Below are 20688 nucleotides of genomic sequence, written 5' to 3' on the forward strand. Positions count from 1 at the left end.
CCCCCGGCTCGGTTTGTGGTGGTGGTGAGCCCCGAAATCGCCTCTACGCCCCTCCCCCGCCCCCCCCCCAGACAGCGGGCGGGGGCGGGGGCAGCTGCCTGCACCCCACAGTGATCCACAAAGCACCTTATGCCCCCCCCCAGCAACTGGGACACACCAAACACTCAAAATCGGTGTTTTGCACTCAACCCCGGTGGGTGCCACCCTCAGCAACCGGAGGGTGGGCTGAGTGCGTCCCCCGCCCCTCCCCCCTCCACCTGCCAGCCCCCAGCTGTGACACTGGGGGACAAGCCCTTGCTGCAGGGGACCCGCAGGGCCGGGGCTGCAGCTACCCAGCCCCCATCAGGATGTTTTCAGCAGCCGGAGCAGGGCCCGGCTCAGCCACGCAGCAACCGGGGCCGATCCCCTGCTCCCCCCACGCTGGGGGGGCTCTGGGAACAAGAGCCAGGACCCCCCAACATGCAGCAGCAGGAAGAGCAACACCCCCCCCCGGGGCCAGCCAAGTGTCCCGCTCCAGGACACGGAGCTGCACCAGGAACATGCCGACACCATGTCCGACACCGCGGATCTGTGTAGGTTTAATGACAGATATTGGAACAGGCAGCACTGGGCAGCCGCCACCCGCCCCCCCACGGCACCAGGGGATGCCAGAGCCCGGTGAGCGCGGTGCCGGGCTGTGCCAAGCTGGGCCATGCTGTGCCGCGCCTCAGACATAGTACTGCAGCCCGAACTTCTCGTTCTCCACCTCGCTGGTGGGGCGCAGGTAGTAGAGCTCCTCCAGCGTGGGGGGCACCCAGCGGTCGGTGTGGTACAGGGATTCGCCCACCTGGGGGGGGGGGAGAGCGGTGGGGGGGGGCAGCCGCAGCCCCCCAGCTGAGCGGTGCCCCCCCCCCCCCGGCTCCAAGCCCTGGCAGGCAGCAGAATGAGCTTCACTGCTCAGCGTAGCCCCCTATGCCGCTGGTTTCTGGGGGCTTCTTCAAGCCTGGGTGATGTGAGCGTTCCCAGAGATGTGGCACAGACCCAAATCCGCTGGGGTGGCCGGTTCCGCCCCCCCCACTGTGCCGGGCATCACCGAGGGGCAGCCAGTGGCACGGCCCCCGCCCAGCCCCGGGGCACCTGGGTCACAAACCTTCCAGCCAGGAACATCCTTCATGATTTTGGCCTCCTCATCCAGGTTCTGCCGCAGCATCCGGAGGGTCCTGCGAGAGAAGGGGAGGCTAAGCCCCGAGCAGGGGGGCACAACGCCCAGTGGGGACCTCCCCCATGCCCTCGGTACCTGCGGTCTGACTCTGCCTGCAGCAGCGGCATCAGGGCAATCCGTGCCTCCAGGTCCTCGATCAGCAGCCGCCTGCGGTGGGATGGGGGGGGAGGGGGGGCAGGGCTGTGAGCTGGGGGGGGGAGCACCGCGGGGAAGCACCGCTGGGGGGGGCTGGGGGTGAGCACCGGGGGGAGGGGCTGGGGGGGCCGGGAAGAGCCGGGGGAGGGGATGGGGAAAGCAAATCCCAGGGGGGTGGAACCGGGGCGGGAGAGCAAGGAACCAGAACCGGTGAGCCCACGGGTGGGAGCGTGGGGGGACGCCCGGCGCAGGGGGGACACAGGATAAACCGGGGCCACGGGATGGGACACAGAACGACCCGGCGGGTGACCTCGGGGAAGGTGGGGGGACAAACCCGCGGGGCTCGGTGAGGGGGCACGGGACAAAGATGATCGAGGGGAACCCCAGGTGGGCGGGACGACGATCGCGGCCGCCGGGAAGGGACGAGACCACAAGACGACCGGGGGGGGGGGGCCCGGGGCGGGGGGGGGCCCGGGGTAGGCCCAGGGGAACCGGGGGGAGCCCGGGGCTGGGGAGGCGGCACCTGCGCTCCCGGTTCCACTTGATGAGCGTGTAGTAGCCCAGCAGGAGGCTGCCGATGCCGAGCGCGAAGAGGCTGTACCCTGCGGGGGCGCGGGTGAGCGCGGCACCGGCAGCACCGGGCCCTCCCCGCCGGGCCTCCCGCCCCCGCTCCCCGCCCTCCGCCCACCTGAGAGCCCGCGGCGCGGCAGGTGCCGCTTGTAGTCGATGGGCCCGTACCCGCCCGGCGGGGCCATGTCCTGCTTCACCTTCGGCGCCGCCATCCCGGCGGCCGCGCTACGTCACTTCCGCCGCGCTCGCGGCAAGCGCTCTGCCGGCCGCACCACGTGACAGCGCCGTCCGCCGCGCCTTAAAGGGGCAACGCGGGGGCCAGGGAGCGGTGGGGCCAACCCGCCGGGCGCGGTGCGCAGCTGGGCGGGGGGGCGGGCACCCGGTGGGCAGAGCGGGAGGCGGCCGCCGCCGCGAGGTGTCGCCGAGCACCCGGGCAGGGGGTGGGGACAGCGGGGGTGCTCGCTTTGCTGCGGGCGCGGAGCCTGCACCCAGGGGTGCTCAGTGCTCCGCGTGCACGGCCGGTACCAGGGTCCCGCACTCCCCACATGCACTCCCGGGATGAGGAACGAAGAGTGGGGGGCACCCACCTGCAGGTGGCCCCCGGCTGTGCGCACCAAAAGCGTGCACCCTGCAGCAAGCGTGCACCCAGCAGTAAGCGTGCAAACACTTGAAAACATGCACCAAAAAGTGGGCACGCACCAGTAAAGTGTGCACCAAGAGTGCAGCCATGGGCAAGCATGTGCTGGGAAGTGTGCACCAAAAAGTATGCATCCACCACTGAGCATGCAGCAAAAAGTGTGCAAGTGTGCACTGGAAAGCATGCACCCACCAGCGAGCACGCAGCAAAAAACCGTGCAAGCGTGCACTGGGAAGTGTGCACCAAAATGTGTGCCCCCAGCTGCAAGCATGCAGCAAAACCCGTGCAAGCATGCAACGGGAAGCATGCACCAGACAGCGTGCATCCAGCAACAGCCATGCAGCAAAAACTGTGCAAGTATGCACTGGGAAGCATGCATTAAAAAGCGTGCACCCACCAGCAAGCATGCAGCAAAAAACATGCAAGTGTAGTGCACCAAAAAGAGTGCATCCACCAGTGAGCATGCAGCAAAAACCAGGCAAGCGAGCACTGGGAAGCGTGCACCAAGAAGTGTGCACCCACCAGCAAGCATGCAGCAAAACCTGTGCAAGTGTGCACTGGGAAGTGTGCACCGAAAAGCATGCATCCAGCAATAAGCATGCAGCAAGAAACATGCAGAAAAAAAAAAAAAAGCAGCAGCAGGTGCACAGGGCAAGTGTGCCCGGAGCACACTCACACTGGAGCACACACGCAGCAGTGAACAGGCTGTGGGCAGCATGGCCCCCCCAGCCCCTTGCACCCCAAACCTTGGCCCTGCTGTGTCCCCCAGACCAATGGGGCAGGACCTGGAGGGCCCGGACCCTCCCAGCCCCCCGCCGGCCCTGGGGTGGTTCCCCTGCACCCCCAGTCCTGTAAACCCTCGGACACAGATCAAGGTCACTCTTGTCTTAATCTCTAATCGCGCCGTAATCCCTCCGCTGTGGCGGGGACATAATAACTTTGCAGCTGGCGAGGCCGGGGGGGCACCCACCAGCATGCTGGGGGGGGGGGAATGGGCACCCCAAGGTGGGGGGAAGCCTGGGCCAGGCCCACAGGCAGCAGCTCCCCACTTTCTCCAGCACCGCCCTGCACCCAGCCCCCCATGGGATATGTGGGGCTGGGGGCTGGATTGCTGCTCATGGGGCCAATCCTGCCTGGGAGTAGCGTGTGCCCAGCTGGGGGAGGGGATGGGGGAGGGTGAGCCCCGGGATGCTCCGGGATGCCTGTGTTCCTGGCGGGATGCACCGGGGGATGCAGGAAAACCTCCTGCTCCTTGCCCCATCCCGAATGACCCTGGAGCTGGGGTCTCCCCTGCATCTGCTGTGGGTGGTCCAGCCTTTAGGGAAGACCAGCCTTCCCGGGATCAAATCCTTTCACGGCAGCTGGATTCGCTGGTGAACCCAGCTGGGAGGTGGGCAAAGATCCTTGCGGGGAATGAGTGGCCACCTCTGGGCCTCGTCATCCTGCCCCCACTTTTGGCAGTGACCCCCGATTCCCACCGACACCCCCCGGGGCAGTGCACCGGAGTGGGGCAACACAGGCATTATCTCCCATCCAAGTGCTTTCCCAGTGGGTGCCCCTGGAATAAGCAGCACCTTCAGGCACGACTATACATCCCGGTCTCCATCCAGCAGCTTCTGGGTCCATTGAGGAACCAAACTGATAGAAACCTGCTGCTTCCACCGTTTTCCCAGCTCTGGGAAGACAGAGTCACTGGTGGCTCATGTGGAAGCTCCCGGAGCTGATGAGCTGGGAAAAGGAAGGATGGGGAGGGGATGGGAAGGCAGCAGTGGGCTGGGAGGTGGGAAATGCCCCAGGACTGTGGATGCTCCAGGGAAAGGCTGGAGAAACCCCCAAAGCCACGGCCGGGCTTACGGCCTGGGATCAATTAAAGATGCTGGACGAGGGGAAGGGATTCAGCCTGATCCCCAACAGCTGGGGGTTTGTTTCTGGATTCGGCGTGTTGAATGTTTACCTGGGGCTTTTTCTGCTGGTAAATTATCATAATGAAGCTGGCGGGACTTTGGTGGGACACCTACACACGTTCCTGGATCCCGCCTGGCTGTGCGCAGGGAGGGAGAAGAAAAGCAGGAATCAGTTGGCTCATTTACAAAGAGAAACCCCCATCCCTGGGTGGCCGAAGCCCCCAGCTCCCACCTCAGAAGCCAGATTTTTGCCTTTTAACTCCCACCAGGTCTGGGGGCTTTGCAGGACCCCCAGACCTGCTGCCTTGGGGGGTCCTGGGCCGGAGTGGGGGAGCTCAAGGCTGTGGGAGACTCCAGCCACTGGGAAAACCGAGGCCAGAGCCTTGCCCAGGCACCAGCTCCGTGCAAAAGCATCCCGGGATGTTTCACGTCACTGGTTAATTGCCACGAGGTGTAATTTTCCTGCTGCCTCCCGGTCCATGGGGAGCCGCGGGACCCCGGCACTGCAGCCCTGTGCGCTGCCAAGGACCCCCAAACCCCGCGGCACAGGCAGCTCGCCTGAAGAGCCGTGCGTCCTGTCCAGGCAGCATGGGCAGGAGCAGCGCTGGGATGTGGGAATTGCTGGGAATAACGTGCCTTGAAGTTGCTGGGAATAACATGCCTTGATATCAAGGGAAGAGCTGCCCAGTGAAGCGGGACTGCTTCAGGCTGGGGGCTTGCATCCATGGGTGGGTCATAATCCCCCCCGTGCATCCCATCCAGGCAGCACGGGCAGGAGCAGCACTGGGATATGGGAATTGCTGGGAACAATGTTCCTTGATATTGGTTCCCTTGGGAAGAGCTTCCCAGTGAAGTGGGGCTGCCTCGGGCTGGGGACCTGCATCCATGGGTGGGTCATAATCCCCCCCAACCCCAGTTCCCCCCAAGCCAAGAGCCCCTCTTTGCTGTGCAGCTTTTCCTGGACACCAAGGACCGTTATTCCCAGCAGTTCCCAGACCGTGGCAATGGGCTGTGCTGGGACCGGCAGTTGCATCAATGGGATTATTTCTGTACCACAGGGACAAGGAACGCATGTGATGGGTTTCCCACATACTGCCTGAACTCAACCCTCTGTTCACCCTTCCCGAGGGCCGTCAGCTCAACCCCCTCATAAATCCCATCAAACGGCTCCGCTGGCCATTCCCAAGCGCAGGAGCAGCCGGATGAGCAGCACCGCGGTGCCCACCCTGTCATCCCTCAGACCCGGCGCCGATTTCAGCCATGAACACGATGGCGTCGGTCCCTTCCCGGCAGGATGGCAGCCACCGGGAATCACCCCCCAGGGCCGGCGCTCTGAACACCCTCCGGCTCCTGATCCCGACAAAACCGAGGCTTTACTACTAAAAAAAGGGAACAAAAAATTCAGTTCTTTGCTTTTCAGCAGCAACTGTTTCACATTTGGGTTGTCTGACAAATTTCCTTTTCAAGGAAGAACCTTTATCCCCCGGAGCGGAATTCCTTATTCAAACACTCGTCATTAAGGCATCTGTGGAAGGGTTTATTAAGCTCTGTATTCCCACCCGGAGGGGGAGGGCTTGGCTCCTTCCAGCATCCCCTCACCCACCCTGCCCCGCACCCACCCACATCCCATTTATCCCAGTTTGGGATGGCCCAGGACACATCATGCCTCGCTTCCCCATCACCACCAAAGCCCAGAGCAGGGGACCGACACAAAAATCAGCTTTTTAATATTTTACTTGTATTTAAAAGTGGTTTTACCCATCTCTCCCTGGTTATGCCTTCCACCTGCTGTAGCTAATGATGGAGAAGGATTCTCTCATTCATAATTTGTATTTATGATTTATTTTTAATAACAAAGGTGGTATTTAAGGAGCCTGTCTTCGTACGGCTCACAGCCCGAGCTTTTCTTTGTTCCCTGGCTGAGACCAGCGCGCCGAGGCGCGGGATGCGACGGAGCAGCTCCCACCTGCTCCAGCCAGGTGAGACCCCGCCGGCGGCTTCATTTGGAGCGCAGGAGCTGATGCAATCCCGTCCCGCTGTTACACAGGGCCGCGTCACACTTGGGACCCAGCCAAGGCATTTGTAAGATCCAAATGAACCTCGAAGCCTCTTTGCTCCCGAGGGGATGAGGGGAGCAGAGCCGGAGCTCGGGAGCGGGTCCAGGTGCAGTGCTGCCCTGGGAAGCTGGGGGAAGGGTCTTCTCTAGCTGCTGGGAAATGGGAATAAAATGGGTTGTGGACAGTGTTGCAACGGTTATCAGGAGGATACAAACCCTGGAGGTGACGTGCTTTGCTGATACCCAAAGGGCCTCTTCCTCCTCCTGGTCCTCCTCCTCCTCCTCCTCCCAAGGGGCTCAGCCCCTGCCCCCACTGCACACCTATAATTTCCAGTGGCTGAATTTCCTAACACAGCCCCTAAACTGGGAGTTTTTCCCGGGGTGGAGTGGACTTAACCCTTCAGCTGCCAGCAATATCTCGATTAGCCCGCACAATCTGCGCAGCAGAATCGCCTCCGTGACTTTTGAGATGCTGACCGGTACCTGCTGACTCTGCACCGGTACCTGCTCCAGGTGCTCCCCCCCCAAAAAAAACAACTAGGTTGGGATATTGCCACCTCCTGCCACTTTAATCCACAGCAGATCACTGGGTTTGCTACCAAAATAGCGTTAATAGCTTGCACTTCAGCAGTTTTGCATAAAAAAAGACTTCCTCAGCAAGAGCCCTCACCAGCACAGCAGTTACACAGCTTTGAGGAAAACAAAACAGCTTGAATTAAACTGGTTCTTGAATTAAACTGGTTCTTCATCTAAACTGGTTCTTGAACTCACATATTCAGAAATTCAGAATTTTTTCCAGTTCTAGAAGGTCAGAAAAAGCTCGTAAAGAACCCCCCAAAAAACCCCCAACACCCCCCACACACATGGTGAAGGTCAAACGTTTCCAACCCCACGAACACTGCGTTGGGGTCAAAGTGGAGCCAGGTGGGTCTGGGGTACCTGGTGCTGCCCCATGCTGCTCTCGGTCACTGCCGTGGACCCGCAGGGCTCCCCTCGTGGGGAAGGGGCTTTGCCCCTCGCCATCACCCCCTCCTTGCTGCTCTACCCCCGCGCGCCGCCAGCAGCCCCCGCAGCTCCTCCCGTCACCTCTTGCGCTTCCAAAACAGGGTCTGACGACGCCAAAACGAGTTATTCCTGCTCACACCCAGTTATTCCTGCTCACACCCGGAGCAAAGCACTTCCCAGCCTCGGCGATTCCAGGCGGTGCCATCAGGAAGGCGCAGGAACCATCACTGCTCTGAAACAGCATCTTCCCACCGACCTCAGGGACCGCGGCTGGCAACGGCCACAATTTCGGGCAGGATGAGGCTGGGATACTCGATGGGGACTGGGGGGGCTCCAGCTGTGCCCAGTGACAAGCAGTTAAGTGTCACGGACACACAAATGCCCAGGGCTTGATCCAGCACATCCCTGAATCCAGAGTTATGGTCTGGCCCCTGCCAACACAAACACACACGCTGCATACACAAACCCGAGCTGAAAAAAACCCCAACCAACCCCAAACGTATTTTTTTCCCTCCCTTCAAGCTGGGCACTTCCCAGGCAGCTGAGTGATGCTCCAACCACTTTGTTTTTAATCCAGAATTGGGGCCAGAAATATTCCGGCAACGTTTTTGTTCAAGTTTGCGATGCAAATCTCCCCTTTCTCCTCCTCTCCACTGGCTTGTTGAGTTATCCTGGAGGATTTAAATAAACTTACGGACGTATTGAAGGATTTCAGGAGGTGCACGGGGTTATATTCCCAGTTTGGGAATGGCAGAGTGAGTGCAACCGCAGCGCTTCAGCTCCCACCTGCTCTGTGGCAGGCAGGGAAAACTTCGTTGTTCCAGCGTCTTCGGATGCTGACCTGGGAGTCAAGTTGTTACGACAGGACACGTACAAGGGATGGGACCCCAAGGGTCTCCGAGGGGCAGAGGTGGTGATTCCAAGTGAGAAGGGCTGAAGAGGCGCCAGGGTCTCGTTCTTGCCTGGAAAACTCGTGTGCCAGCCTGCATCCAGAGACGGCACCTGGGAGGACATTTAATCCGTTTGGTGGTTTGTAACTTCAATCCACAAAATTCCACGTAGACTTTGCCTTCTTCCTTTCCCGGTCTCCCATCAGGGGGAAGAAACTGTGCAGTCACCAGCGGTGGAAATAAGACCTATATATCGATCTTTATACATATATATACATATATCTTTACATATATATATACTAGAAATAAGAGGCAGACCCAAGGCTTTGTCCATGTGTTTATTGTCAGTCAAATACTAAAAATCCCTCACGATACAATATACACAGATATCCATTTCAGATTCTTCCACCACTGAGACTTCTCAGGTTTTAGTGGGAAATTAATTTTTTTTTTTAGATTTTTGTTTTATTATCAAAGATTTAGAGTCACAATAAATACGAGTGACAAAACCATACCCTGCGCTGGCGTAACGTGACTGTTACGCTCCTTTGTTAGATGATTATAAATTTTTTCTAGTTTTTTTTTTAAAAAAAGCACAATGCAAGTTCTTTTGCTAAACGCAATATATGCAGAACTCTGCCTTAAGCAGACAAACACTACTGCAGTTCCTTGAGGTCTTTTTGCATTATATATATATATATTTATAATTTTAAAAAATGCCTTCTGCGATCCCCTCCTTCCAAAAGGAGAGGGTGAGAAATGAGCCAAGTGCAGTTTCTATTAAGACCTGCCTCAGCCTGCTCTGCTCTACTCACTTCTGCAGCACAAGTCCCCCCATTTTCCATTCTGAACTGTACTTTGGTAATTTTTTTTTTCTCCTTAGGAAACAAAACAAAATAAAAAAAAAAAAAAAGAAGAAAAAAAGGAAAAAAAAGTGACAACTAGGTCCGAGAAGTCAGAGGTAAGTGAATGCTGCCCTAAAGCGATGATAGAAATAGCTACAGAAAAAAAGCCAACCCCAAATTATCTCTAATTTAAGATTAACCCAGAGTCTTCTGGCCATTACAGCTGGATGCCACATACAGGAATCCCTAGAACACAAACATTAGCCAAGTCACCATTTCCACAAACTGGAAACGCTGTGTCAGCCAACTGCACTCTAAAAATACAAGATTCAACCGGGCCACTCGTGTTCCTGGGCAAAGGGCTGCGACCTCGCCAACGCTCTGAAATCAAACCGGTAATTGATCAGGTTATTAAAAAAAAAATAATAAAAAAATTACAAAAAAAACCACACAGCTCCCAAATTGCAACACGGGTTTCAAATGAAAATCCGGGGTTTTATTTCACAAGTTGCTAAAATCTAAGTACAATAGTCATTTTCATTATTACTGTATTATAAAATCTTGTAGTCGCAATGTCTCAAAGAAAGGTTATATGGCTTGCAAGAACCAACGCTGCTCTAACCCTCTCCCCAGGAGAGGGGGGAAGCAAGCAGCATCTGAGCAATGTCAAACCAGCTCATGCAGCAGTTTGCAGCGAAGCAGTGGAGGGTTGGGGAAACGGGACACGATGCCGGGCGCTCCACCTGAAGGATCCCGATTTACAGCTTCAACTGTCGAGCAGCACGTTCAGTCTCTTGTTCTGAGGGAGCTTTAAGTAAAATGGTCTTTTTTTCCAGGAGAGGGCCGGTGGAAGGGACTTTCAGACAGCTCTGCAGCAGAACTAGTAGCCCTTATGGAGGCAGGAATCCCAAACATGACAGCAGGAGAAATAAACCAAGGATTTGTTCTTAAAAGTGTGTCTAAACCCCCCTCCTTCCCAATTCCCAAACAATTTAACCTTTAGGGCGTAACACCATTGTGTGAGTATTCCAGCTAACCAAGCTCTTCTGTTTGTTTGCTGTTTTTTTTAGTTAATTTTTTTTTATTTTTTTTTTTTCCTGCAAGAAGGGGAACATACAGATGCGGGGGAGGAGGTTTGGAAAGACTGTAGCAAGTGTTTTAACGACTAACTAAACCTAGCATGGTACCTTAACCAGCCCAGTTCAACACTGCTCAACTGAATATGCAGTTTTGACTACAAAGGAAGAAGCAATTCTGCTGGCATTTAACGTACGTATACCACTGCAGTCTGCCCTGTGTTTACCTTAAACTCTGCAGAAACCCATATGCAATAAATATATCCTCTAAAGTTACCTGCAACACTCCAAGAACCACAGATTAAAACAGATGTCAAAACGGATTTGAATCCCGACAGCCCAATATATACGTAGTATCTTCTCTTCACTTACAAAGCCTTCCAAATAATTCTACCCTGACACGTTAAGATTGTATTTGTGGGGTTTTATTCGGCATGAAACGAAAACAGATTGCAGTCTAGCATTGCTGAGGGAGCAATGTTTGTAAGACGGTATGTGCAGACTCATTTTTACTGTCTGTTCCAAAGCCTAAAATAAGTCTTCTCAATTATTTTCAGGCTTATTTTAAATCTCCCCTATCCATTGTGCTGAAATTAAAATTTACAAGCTGCTTGTACTGAACTGGCGGTATCCAAAAAAGGTTTTGACATAGATTTTGAAACAGGCAAGTTTAATACTTCTGCCCCTCTTTCCATTCCCCTTTTTTCCAGCACCAGCTGAAGCTAAAGCTACCCCAACGCTGGAAAAAAAAGATGGTGGAAGTTGTCCAGGTTTCCCAAAAAGGCATTTTGAATTTTAGTTTGAGGAGTTTTGCTCGTTCTTTTTAAACAAATGTACTCAGGTGATGTAACAGTGCTAGACATTTGCACCAACGATGAGATAATGCAGGCAATTTGTCAGAAGAGAGAAAAAAAAACAAACAACCCCGAAAAAACTCCACACAGGTAAGGAACTGAAACTGTTTCATAATATTTCAAAGTGCAAAAATAAAATGCACTCAATTTCTCTCTCCACATCTCCCAATCCAAAATATCTTGGAATGAAAAGGAAAAATTAAAACCTCAAACCAATTCCTCTCATCCCCATTTAGCTCTTAATATACATTTGTAAAACAAACAAACAAAAAAACAAAGTCAAATTGAAATTCTAGGGCTTTATACAGCAACAAATACCATTTTGCAAAACTAGGTTTTCTATAACTACTGAACAGTTTTCAAAGTATCTAAATACTGATATTCACACAACAGAAGAGGGGCTAAAATGAACGTGTTTTTTTTTTTTCACTATGCAATAGTTAGATCTGCAGGGGGACCACCCAATACAGTTATTGGTTTAAAGTTAGATCTAACAGCAACTGCTAAGAAAATAGATTCAGCATAGACTGAATAGTAACCCCTCCCCCCCCCTTTTTTTTTATATATAGATATATAGATATATATATATAATTTTGCAAATAATTCTCATCAGCACTACTTCTAGTACTGATATGCAACATAAGTAGTAAGGCATGTATTTCAGCCACTTGAATCCAACTTTAATTTGGGAGAAGCACAGGGAAGAAGGAGGGAAGATGATGAGAAGGGAAAAAAAAAATAGTAAAACAACAAACCAAAACCAAAACCTGGACCTGATGGGTTCGGATTTAACCTGTGGAATCCCCAAAATATATTAAACCCACGTAGAAACCTGTCCTTAAAGCAGGGTTATACCTAAAGCTCTATCAAAAATGAAATACTGAAGTGACGGACAGAGGAGCATGCTTGGTACGCCTGGAAGAATGGAGCTCTAGAGGGATCAAGGGCGGCAGTTGGGCCCCCCAGGACGTGCTGCCACAGTCCTCGGGCCACCGCAGCATCAGGAACAGCCGCATCTTGGCGAGCATCGGCAGAGGAAGGAGCCTGCGACCGGACGGCAGCACCCCGCTCCTCTGCTCCCTCCACTTGCCCTTTCTGATTGCGTGCAGCTTCTGGAATTCCTTTTTTTTTTTTTTTTTTTTTGAGTAAAATTGCTCAAAACAACAACAACAACAACAACAAAAAACCCTCCAAAAAGAAAATAATCAAAGCCAGTTTCACTTTTAAGTCTCTGGGAACATATGAAAGGCCCAACTGCTCTTCGCTGAATTAGAAAGACTGAACAAAGGTGTTTGTCTATTCAGTAAATTAGATTTTTAGACTATCAACAGTTCAAAGTCTATTCAAAACAGAATCCAACAAAAGTGAGAGACTCCTGCACTGGTTCCCACCTACCAGACAAGTTGTGGTGGCAGCCAGTCCCTTAGGAAAAAAAAAAACATACTCAACTGGAATTTGAGTTTGCAACTTATTTATCATTAGCTCATCATCAGAAGATTTGGAAACACTATAATCTGTAGACTGCCTTCCTGGCTGGAGGAGGGGCAGGGAAGAAAAGCCAACGTGAACTTGGCTTAGCTATATGCATCTGCAAGACAGGGTTGAAATTCCTCTCTCCTTGAACTGAGATCCGTGCTTGCTCAGGAACGAACACCAAGTTCCTGGTGAACGGGTAGTTATTAATAAAGAAACTGAAGGCAGAGAGTCGTTTAGTCCTCCTTTTGTGCTGGTGACAAAAAAATCCAAACTAAATACATAAAGCAAAAAAAAAATATTAAAAACAAAAATAATATTCTTCCCCTTCCCTGACAGCCTTCATCATCAGTCAATCATAAGAATCTGAGAACCAAATGAGCTTAAGTCTTTCCCACCCACGTGGTGTCTTTTCATAGCAGGGACAGCAGCACTCGATGGGATGAGGAGTGGTCTTCTTGCATCCTATAAAGCCTGGGGCATATCCAGCTGGGATTAAAGCAGATTCCACTGTAATGTGGTATAAAAAGGATGGCAGAAACAGGAAAGTCTTCCACTTGGGCATTCCGCTGCATTATTTCCACGTGGCGGACTGTGGGATGGACCGTGGGGGAATCATATCCAGGAGATATTCACGCTGGCGGTCTACTGCTGAAGATGACTTGTGCACAGCTAAACTAGGATTGACGAAAGGTAAAGCCCCACCTGACGAGACACAAAAGAGAAGAAAGAGCAAGTGTCACAGTATGATACAACCACGGGAGAAAACACTGGCAAACACACACTACTCGCATTTTATCCAACATGAAAACAGATCATCTAAGCATGGGGCACGAAGGTCAGGCGCCTTCAGAAGATGAAAGCTTCCAAAATCATCTGAACAAAGAGGAGCAAGGTTTGGTACCAGAAATGAAGATTTGAGCGGGTTAGAGCTCTCTGCAATGAAATTACAGTTTAAATGATAAATTAAGCTGTCAGAGGAAAAGGAAAAAAAATAAAATTCAAAAGAAATGCATTCAATACTGGGCAAGAAAGTAGATCACAAAAGAGCTACTTGCTACAGTGTTTCCTTCCTTGAGATCCTAATTACCATTTAAGAAAAACAAATGACTTCTCAAATCAGATTCTCCAATACATATAAAAAAAAGACTAGATTAGAATTTGCAATTTCCATTCGTTCAAAGCAACAGCTTTAGTTATTTCAACCCTTGAGGAACGTGGGGAGTGCACACTGTAGCCTTACCTAGAGCAAAACCATCTAGTTACCTGTGCTGCTTTTGGCAACCAGAAATGAAACAATGGAATTAAACGCCCAAAACCAAAAGCCAAACTCCTGCAGCATGGTACAGACTCAACAACGAACAGTCTGATATGACATCTATTTATAAAATGCATAAAGCAGTAGTTTTTATTCGGTAGCATCACCTGATGGCCCGTTTTGATGAGCATAAACCGCACCAAAAGCAAGGGCCAACCATAACACAAGCAAAGCCTTGGCGTCGCCGGACTTTCATGCAGAAGTGTCAACGAGAAAGCATCCTTACCCAAAGAACTATGAGTGTTGGATAGAGTGCAGCTACTAAGTACAAAGAAAAGAAACTTTAGAGAAAAATCTACCTGTATTGATGGGAGTCTTCTTCCAGGCGGCAGCGCTGCCCTTGCTGACTGGTCTCTCAGCATGCTTACCTGGCCTACTCCCAAGTGCTGCTGCAGACGATGCATTCTGCAACTTGGGTGACTGGCTAAATGCATGCAACACTCCTCGTGGAGCTCCAGGAGGACCTCGAGACATCTGGCTAGAAGTCTGGCAAGAGAGCAAATGGTAAGACAGGCACAGCAGTTTTCTCTGGAGTACAACAGCCTTGACGGAGCTTTACTGCCCCTCTCCCCTGCCTTGGCTGCTTCTGCCAAGCCTGGAACACCTCACTAGTGGTTCAGGGCTGAAAACTTCCCAGGCATCTCTACAACAAAGTAAGAATCAGCTTTCTACTTCTGAAAGCACCTGTGAAGATGAGGAATGACCATCAACTGCAAAGCAGCAAAAAATGTGCAGTGTCAGCACCTCCACTGGCAAGCAACACTACTTCCCTGTCTTAAATAACCAGCGCCTCGATTATTCCAACTCAAAGCAGCACTTACACAGCTTCTGGCTTCCTCCACCTGAAAGGTGGTTTTACAAGGCATGTCAGACCCGGTCTCCATCATGGATGGTTGCTACCACCACCTTAAAACTTCACAGGCAACACTAGATGTTCCTGGCTCAAGCCAATTATTTTCCCCCCCCCTAACTTAGGTCAATTTACTCTGGTGGTTTGGGTGCTGGAGCACCTCCTTCCATTTGGTACACCCTTAACCCCCACCCCCCACCCCCCAGGAACAGATTTAGCAGGATACAACTTAAACACCCTGGTTAATTATGATTCTGCAGAAGAACACCACTCTCTTCTGTTCCTCAGGAACAGAGAACCTAATTTAGGTGTCAGGTCCCCATGTGACAAAATGTTAACACCGTAACCAGCCTGCTTTTAAGCTTACACTCACACAGACACACCGTGGAGCTTAAAGAAAGGAAATTCACGCATCATTTTCACGCCCGCACAGTAAGCGCTGGCGCTGGGAGCAGTGGGACCCCTGCCCCGTCGCCACCAAGACCTGGTTTCTGGTAGATAGAGCCTCACCTGCTTGAGCGAGTGGTGCTGCACAATGGGGTCTGCCTTGCTCTGTACAGGAGACGCAGTCTGTTGCAGTATCCTCTGCTCAATCTCCTGCTCTTGCTGCAGTGCTTTTACGAAGGCAGCCTTCAGTCGGTTAGTGTGCTCAGCTTTCAAGGCCTTTTTCTGATTCGATGTCATGCAGGTTTCGCACATAATGGTTCCGTTCTTCTCCTCCCTCCAACGGCAGGTGAAGTCAGTCTTACACTGAGCACACATATAGGGCTCGCGAGATGCTACAGCAACCGAAACTTTACCTGGGGAACACAACCAGCTTAGCTCAGCTCCAGCTGCGGCTTCCATGGATGAAGGAATACTTGACAAACCTCCTAATATTCCAGCATTAAAAAAAAAAGCCCACCCCAAAGCAAAACCTCTACCCTTAACTCCTCAGTCTGAAGCCTTTTACGTTACTAAATCTTTAAACTCTTTGTGCGTGTAGGTACCCAGCAGATACGTCTTTAGATACCAGTTAGAGAATTTAGTGGTGATGGAGAAACAAGTGCTATAGGAAGCAAACAGCAACAGGATGCGTTTTAGAGAAATCTTTACAATCAGTGCCTATGAGAAATCATAATTTTTTTTTTTAAAGACTCTTCCTTTAGACTTTTTAAAATAAACATTTTAGACATTTTTAAAAATAAACTTTTAAAATAGCCATTTAATAATGGTTTTCAAATAAAATTTTAAAGAAAGCAGTTTGAAAATCATTGAAGTGAATCCTAGATTTGACAAGAGTACGGCAACGTAACCAGTATGGCAATTTAATGCTGTGACACCTAAAACTCATTGCCGCCTGCTATCGAGGTCAAGTCCAGATGGGGAAGATTCTCTCCTCACCCCTGAGGAACTTTTTTAATGCTCTCTCACCTTGAGTTTCCAGCAAATTCTGCACAACTTCTTCCAACCCGACTAAGTAAATAAATTCGTTATTAGCTGCACTCGGCAGGAAGTTCATCTCCGGCGCAGGCGGCTTGGGAGGAGGGATCTCCAACAGTGTCTTCTCCAGCTGCTTCCGCAGGGCGAGCTTGGCGGCAGCTTGCCGGCTGGCTGGCGAGTCATTGGAGTTGACGATGGAAGTGGCGCTGGTTGTAGTAGCATTAGCCTGAGCAGATGTCACGGTTGTACCTTTGATTGAAGTTGGTGAAGCCTGGGAGGAAACACGACACAGCGCGGTGACGAGTGCCAGACGTTTGGACACGCGTGCTCCTCTCCCACTGCGGGGGAGGTGATGGTGGCTCTGGTGGCGCGGGGCGGTCTGTGCATGGGGATGGCTGGCTGCCTGGGGCTACGGCAAAGCCCCTGCATCCACACCCTGCTTCAGTAGGTGACCGACAAGCCCACAATACGTACGTTTGCTGCAACACCACACCTGTCATCTAACGCTCTAATTTTTTTTTTTAAAGAACTTTCTTTTCCTTCATTGATCATTTTTATATGGCAGTTTTAGAAATTCTGAAGAAAAACCCCCAGGAGTCCTTTTCCTTATGATTTTGTTAAAGCACTGACTTGAAATTGTTTTGTTTATCTATAGCACCTGTACAGCAGTGTCAGCGTAGATGTTAAGTCGCTGCTTCAGTATCTCTTGGCGTTCCAAACAGCCCGTTCTGAGCTCTGCTTACCAGAACACTCACTGACACTTCTTAAGGAAGAGAGAAGAAAAAAAACCACTCTAATGGACACCTTCACATCGAAATGCCAAATGTGAAGTGAGGCACAAAATTCAGTTCGCTGAAATATTACAGAGTGCTGGGAAGAAATGTGTGTTTTCCTTCACTGCTACGTGCAGGAGGTTGATGTGAGCAGAGGAAGGGACTGCATGGGAAGAGCAAGGAGCAGGACAGCTGTAGTAATAAGCAACCACATCAGCCAGATGCTGGCAGGCCACACCAATTAGATACAGTAACTGGGATAATCAGTAATTAAAACCATTTATCCCTTCCTCTGAGGTTAATGTTATATTTGGCACAAAATATCTTCAGGAACTCACCTGCGGGATATTGACAAGCAGGCTGGTGTTGGGGACGTTGGCGACGCGGATCAGACCCTGCTGGATAATTCGCTGCCCCTGAATTTGTACGCTGGGGACCGATGCCCGCGGTGCCAGCAGCAGCGGCGGCGGCCCCGTGCTGGAGTGCTGTCGGATGTTGTGGATTTGCTGCGAAGAGACAGAAATGGGCTGATGCAGTGGTGCCAGGAACAGCGGCAGGGATGAGGGATCGGGCAGTAAGTGGTGGGAGTTGAATGGGGTGACATGGGACAGTGGAAATGAGGCAAGGCAGGGAACGCAAAGAAAGCGAGATAATAACATCCATGTCAAAATGGGATGTTTTTCCCTTTCCCTCTGTCAAAATGGAACAAGTAGAACGTAAAATGAGAAGAGATGCTCCCATGTGAGGCCACCATATTGTGGCCAGAACAGCTGTGCCACAAAAACCATAAATTTAAGTTTCAGAGTCAAATTTTTTAAAAATGTATAGTCGTTAAGCCCGTTTCATTTTAAGGGCATTAGGAAAGCTATTTCTCAGAATGAGTTTTTCTCCACAGTCAGAACAGAAAAGAAAATGAAATACAAATCTCTACCTTCCTCCTTAATGCTGGCTGTGCAACAGATCAAAGCAGACCTTTCACTGCAAAATAAATCCTCATTTAACAAGGAAGTATTTTTTTTCCTGGTATCCCACGGAAGTGTTAATTTTAGAAGACTGTATCAAATTAAAAACTGCTTTCCTACTCCTTTACTGACACCACTATTTTCTGTTATAGGTGATAAAGACCCTGCAAAGCAGCACTTTCAGACTTCCAGTCGACTATCTCATTTCAGCAGCTCTTATTCAATGGCAACACAGACACAAGGGTGGGGGGGAGGGGGGGGGGAAGAGAAGAACGAGGGATTGTGTTTCATTTCCTCAGCTGCTGCTCTCCTAAAAAGCAGGTGAAGCTGGAAGTCTGTAAATTAACTTTCCTAACAAAGGCATACAAACTGCAGTGGCGCAGCTAAGGGAAGGAGGCAGACGGGTAAGGCAGCACCCTGCATCCCACAGGGTTTTCTCATGCTGCACTGGAAGTGTTGCGGGACAAAACCAGCATGATGCAGGCATCTTTCAGTGGCAATGCATCTAGCCACATTAAGCAATTCCAGCAAGAAATTCATAGGTTCCTTCCAGACAAGCAGAAAGATGATTAAGAAAATAATTAAGATGCATTAAGGGAAAACAGAGCAGATCGACTGCAAGGTAAATACTCACCTGTGCTCCTCTGACAAGAGGTGGCATTACTATCTGCGTGTTTTGCTGAGTTCCTAATTTTGATGAAGTCTGCTGCCCTCCGCGGACCAAGGGAGGAGGAATAACAGTGCCTGGTATACGTGTAGAAGAGGTCTGCAAAACAGAAAATAGTTTACTCGCATTGTTTTGTCCTGGAAAATTTATACGCATGCTCTCTTCTGCAGCTTAGCGTGCCGACAGAGCAGCACCTCAAACCTTACGCAGCCATGCAGCCGTGATGGCAGGCTGGCTACATGCTCGGGGACCGTTCTCTCTCATCCTGCACGGAATTCAGAAGAGTAAAGAGCCAGCCTGGACAACATTTTCCTCTGCCCTCCCACCACTGGGTTTCAACAGCTGAAGAACTGCCGTGCTGAGACACACCAGCAGCACACCAGAGCCCCAGCACCAGCGGGGAGCACGGCTCTCCCCTCCGCTGGTGGGACAGGTGCTGCATCTGCCTGGACTGTAGAACAAGAGATGGCCGGGCTGGCTTCAGTGCACTTAATGTCAGGGCGGGGAAAATAATAATAAAGGTATATGGGGGTGTGGGGGGAGTAAGAGAATGGGGAAATACTAACTGCTGCCTTCAGGGAGAAGCATGGGGCAGACAGAAGCTGGAGATGCGGGAACCCAGGGAGGTGAGCAGACTGGGCATGTGCATGTATGTGGGAAAGGGGGAAAAAAAAGAGACAGGGAAAGGGGAAAGCTTTAGGAAAACTGAAAAAGAAAAGGAATCAGGCTAGAGGAGTTTGAAAAATTGCTGCCCATGATTCTTGGGCTGCAGACTGCATTAAATCCTCATAGTTCCTCATAACACTATAAAAAGTGACACGCTTCCAGGTATCACACTCCTGCAGAGCACTCACGCTACGCAATCGAGCCCGAGAAGCGCTCACTGCTCAAGAGCAGCAAACCTCTCCGGCCCCTTCACATGGCTTTATGCACCTTGCCACTTCCCTCGCTCAAGCCCCAACCTGACCATCACCTGTGAACGAAGCCTCCTAAAAACACTAAGGCTCCCATTCCCACCAGTCCGAATGTGTACACACACGTACGTATTTAGGCACGTGGGAAGTTTTATCCACTTCTGTTAAGTCTTTCAACTGAAGGCCAAATGTTAACTCAACTCCTACACACAGGAATTAGTAGGAGTTTTTACAGTCAAGCAAAAGCAGATGGAGGTTAGGTTAATTTGCCCAAACATTGCAAATTAGACAGAATCACTTCAATTCTGATTTCTTAGCTCCCAGCTCTCTGCTCTGTCCAACCGAAGTTTCACTGTCTGATCGCTGAAGATTTAACTCGTGGTCCAGTTCCTCTGAAAGTGCTGTCTTCAGTGAAGGCAACTTGCCTCAAGGAAGAGATTACGTCAACTGACAGATTGCTTTTAGGTTTTGTGAATGTTTCCTAAATGGATAGCAAATTTACCCCTTCCCTCAAGTGTAGCGTTCTAGGGGACCTTGAAATGAAGAGTTGCCATTTTCCAAGTGAAAGCATTTTGTGCTGAAGCAGTTTTGAAATTTGTTTCAAATTAGCCCAAGGTAAATAACCAGAAATGTTTTAAATTCAAAAGCGAAACAAGATACTAGACTCAAGAGGAAGATTAGGTTGACAGATGTCAATTGCCTCTGCTTTTTTTTTTTTTCCTTCCCCAAGGCTTTCCAACATTTCATTTAATTTAGTCTGAACCAAGATCTTTCCTACCATCATGTGCCATTCAGCCACCAAGCGAAGAGAAAATCGTATGATTCACTCAGCTTTTACAGTTAATCACACTGAGGGCACAATTACGTCTCTTGAGGGTACTGCAACAGGCTGCCACAATATTTCTGTGTCATGACTCCATGGCATCCTCTTTCGCCAAAGGTTGTTAGTACTAGTATGAATCTATTTATCAGCAGAGTGGATCAGGATGATCAGCCACCAAAAAATAAGCTTATGAGCACTGCCTCTGTGTTGACATCCTACTTTCATCTCCCTCCCCAGCCAGCCTTGAAAAGCTTATGGTGGGGTTTTGGGAGTTTAAACAAACAAACAAAAAATTCCACCTGGCTCCAAGCCA

General features: G+C 50.8%; 2 protein-coding genes across 7 annotated transcripts in view; both read right to left on the reverse strand.

The window, feature by feature from the left end:
* Positions 1 to 553: 553 nt before the first annotated feature.
* Positions 554 to 2180, reverse strand: NDUFA13 (NADH:ubiquinone oxidoreductase subunit A13). Its single transcript, XM_055708044.1, has 5 exons — positions 2025 to 2180; positions 1860 to 1938; positions 1277 to 1348; positions 1130 to 1199; positions 554 to 826 (listed from the first exon to the last, which is right to left on the reverse strand). Exons 1-5 carry the CDS (start codon positions 2116 to 2118, stop codon positions 707 to 709), a joined length of 435 nt encoding a protein of 144 aa, XP_055564019.1. The 5' UTR covers positions 2119 to 2180; the 3' UTR covers positions 554 to 706.
* A 7537-nt stretch (positions 2181 to 9717) lies between these two features.
* The window catches only part of GATAD2A (GATA zinc finger domain containing 2A), a 66883-nt gene continuing 55912 nt past the window's right edge, over positions 9718 to 20688 (reverse strand). For 5 of the 6 annotated variants that reach the window (XM_055707997.1, XM_055707998.1, XM_055707996.1 and 2 more), the window contains 6 exons: positions 18606 to 18737; positions 17348 to 17515; positions 16228 to 16507; positions 15325 to 15614; positions 14264 to 14450; positions 9718 to 13351 (listed from right to left, as the gene is read on the reverse strand). In XM_055707997.1, the coding sequence (XP_055563972.1) occupies positions 13221 to 13351; positions 14264 to 14450; positions 15325 to 15614; positions 16228 to 16507; positions 17348 to 17515; positions 18606 to 18737 (1188 nt within the window). In that variant the 3' untranslated portion in view covers positions 9718 to 13220. The remainder of the gene's footprint in view (positions 13352 to 14263; positions 14451 to 15324; positions 15615 to 16227; positions 16508 to 17347; positions 17516 to 18605; positions 18738 to 20688) is intronic. The other variant, XM_055707999.1, reaches the window with a different exon arrangement.

Source organism: Falco cherrug, chromosome 4 (genome assembly GCF_023634085.1).
Source record: "Falco cherrug isolate bFalChe1 chromosome 4, bFalChe1.pri, whole genome shotgun sequence".
Taxonomy (NCBI): Eukaryota; Metazoa; Chordata; class Aves; order Falconiformes; family Falconidae; genus Falco; species Falco cherrug.

Excerpts from the sequence above, each read along its gene's own strand:
- NDUFA13 (XM_055708044.1), bottom strand. The coding sequence starts at position 2,118 with ATGGCGGCGCCGAAGGTGAAGCAGGACATGGCCCCGCCGGGCGGGTAC. Across the intron at positions 1,349-1,859 it reads AAGTGGAACCGGGAGCGCAG|GCGGCTGCTGATCGAGGACC; the intron begins GTGCCGCCTCCC and ends ATCCCACCGCAG. Across the intron at positions 1,200-1,276 it reads CAGGCAGAGTCAGACCGCAG|GACCCTCCGGATGCTGCGGC; the intron begins GTACCGAGGGCA and ends CTTCTCTCGCAG.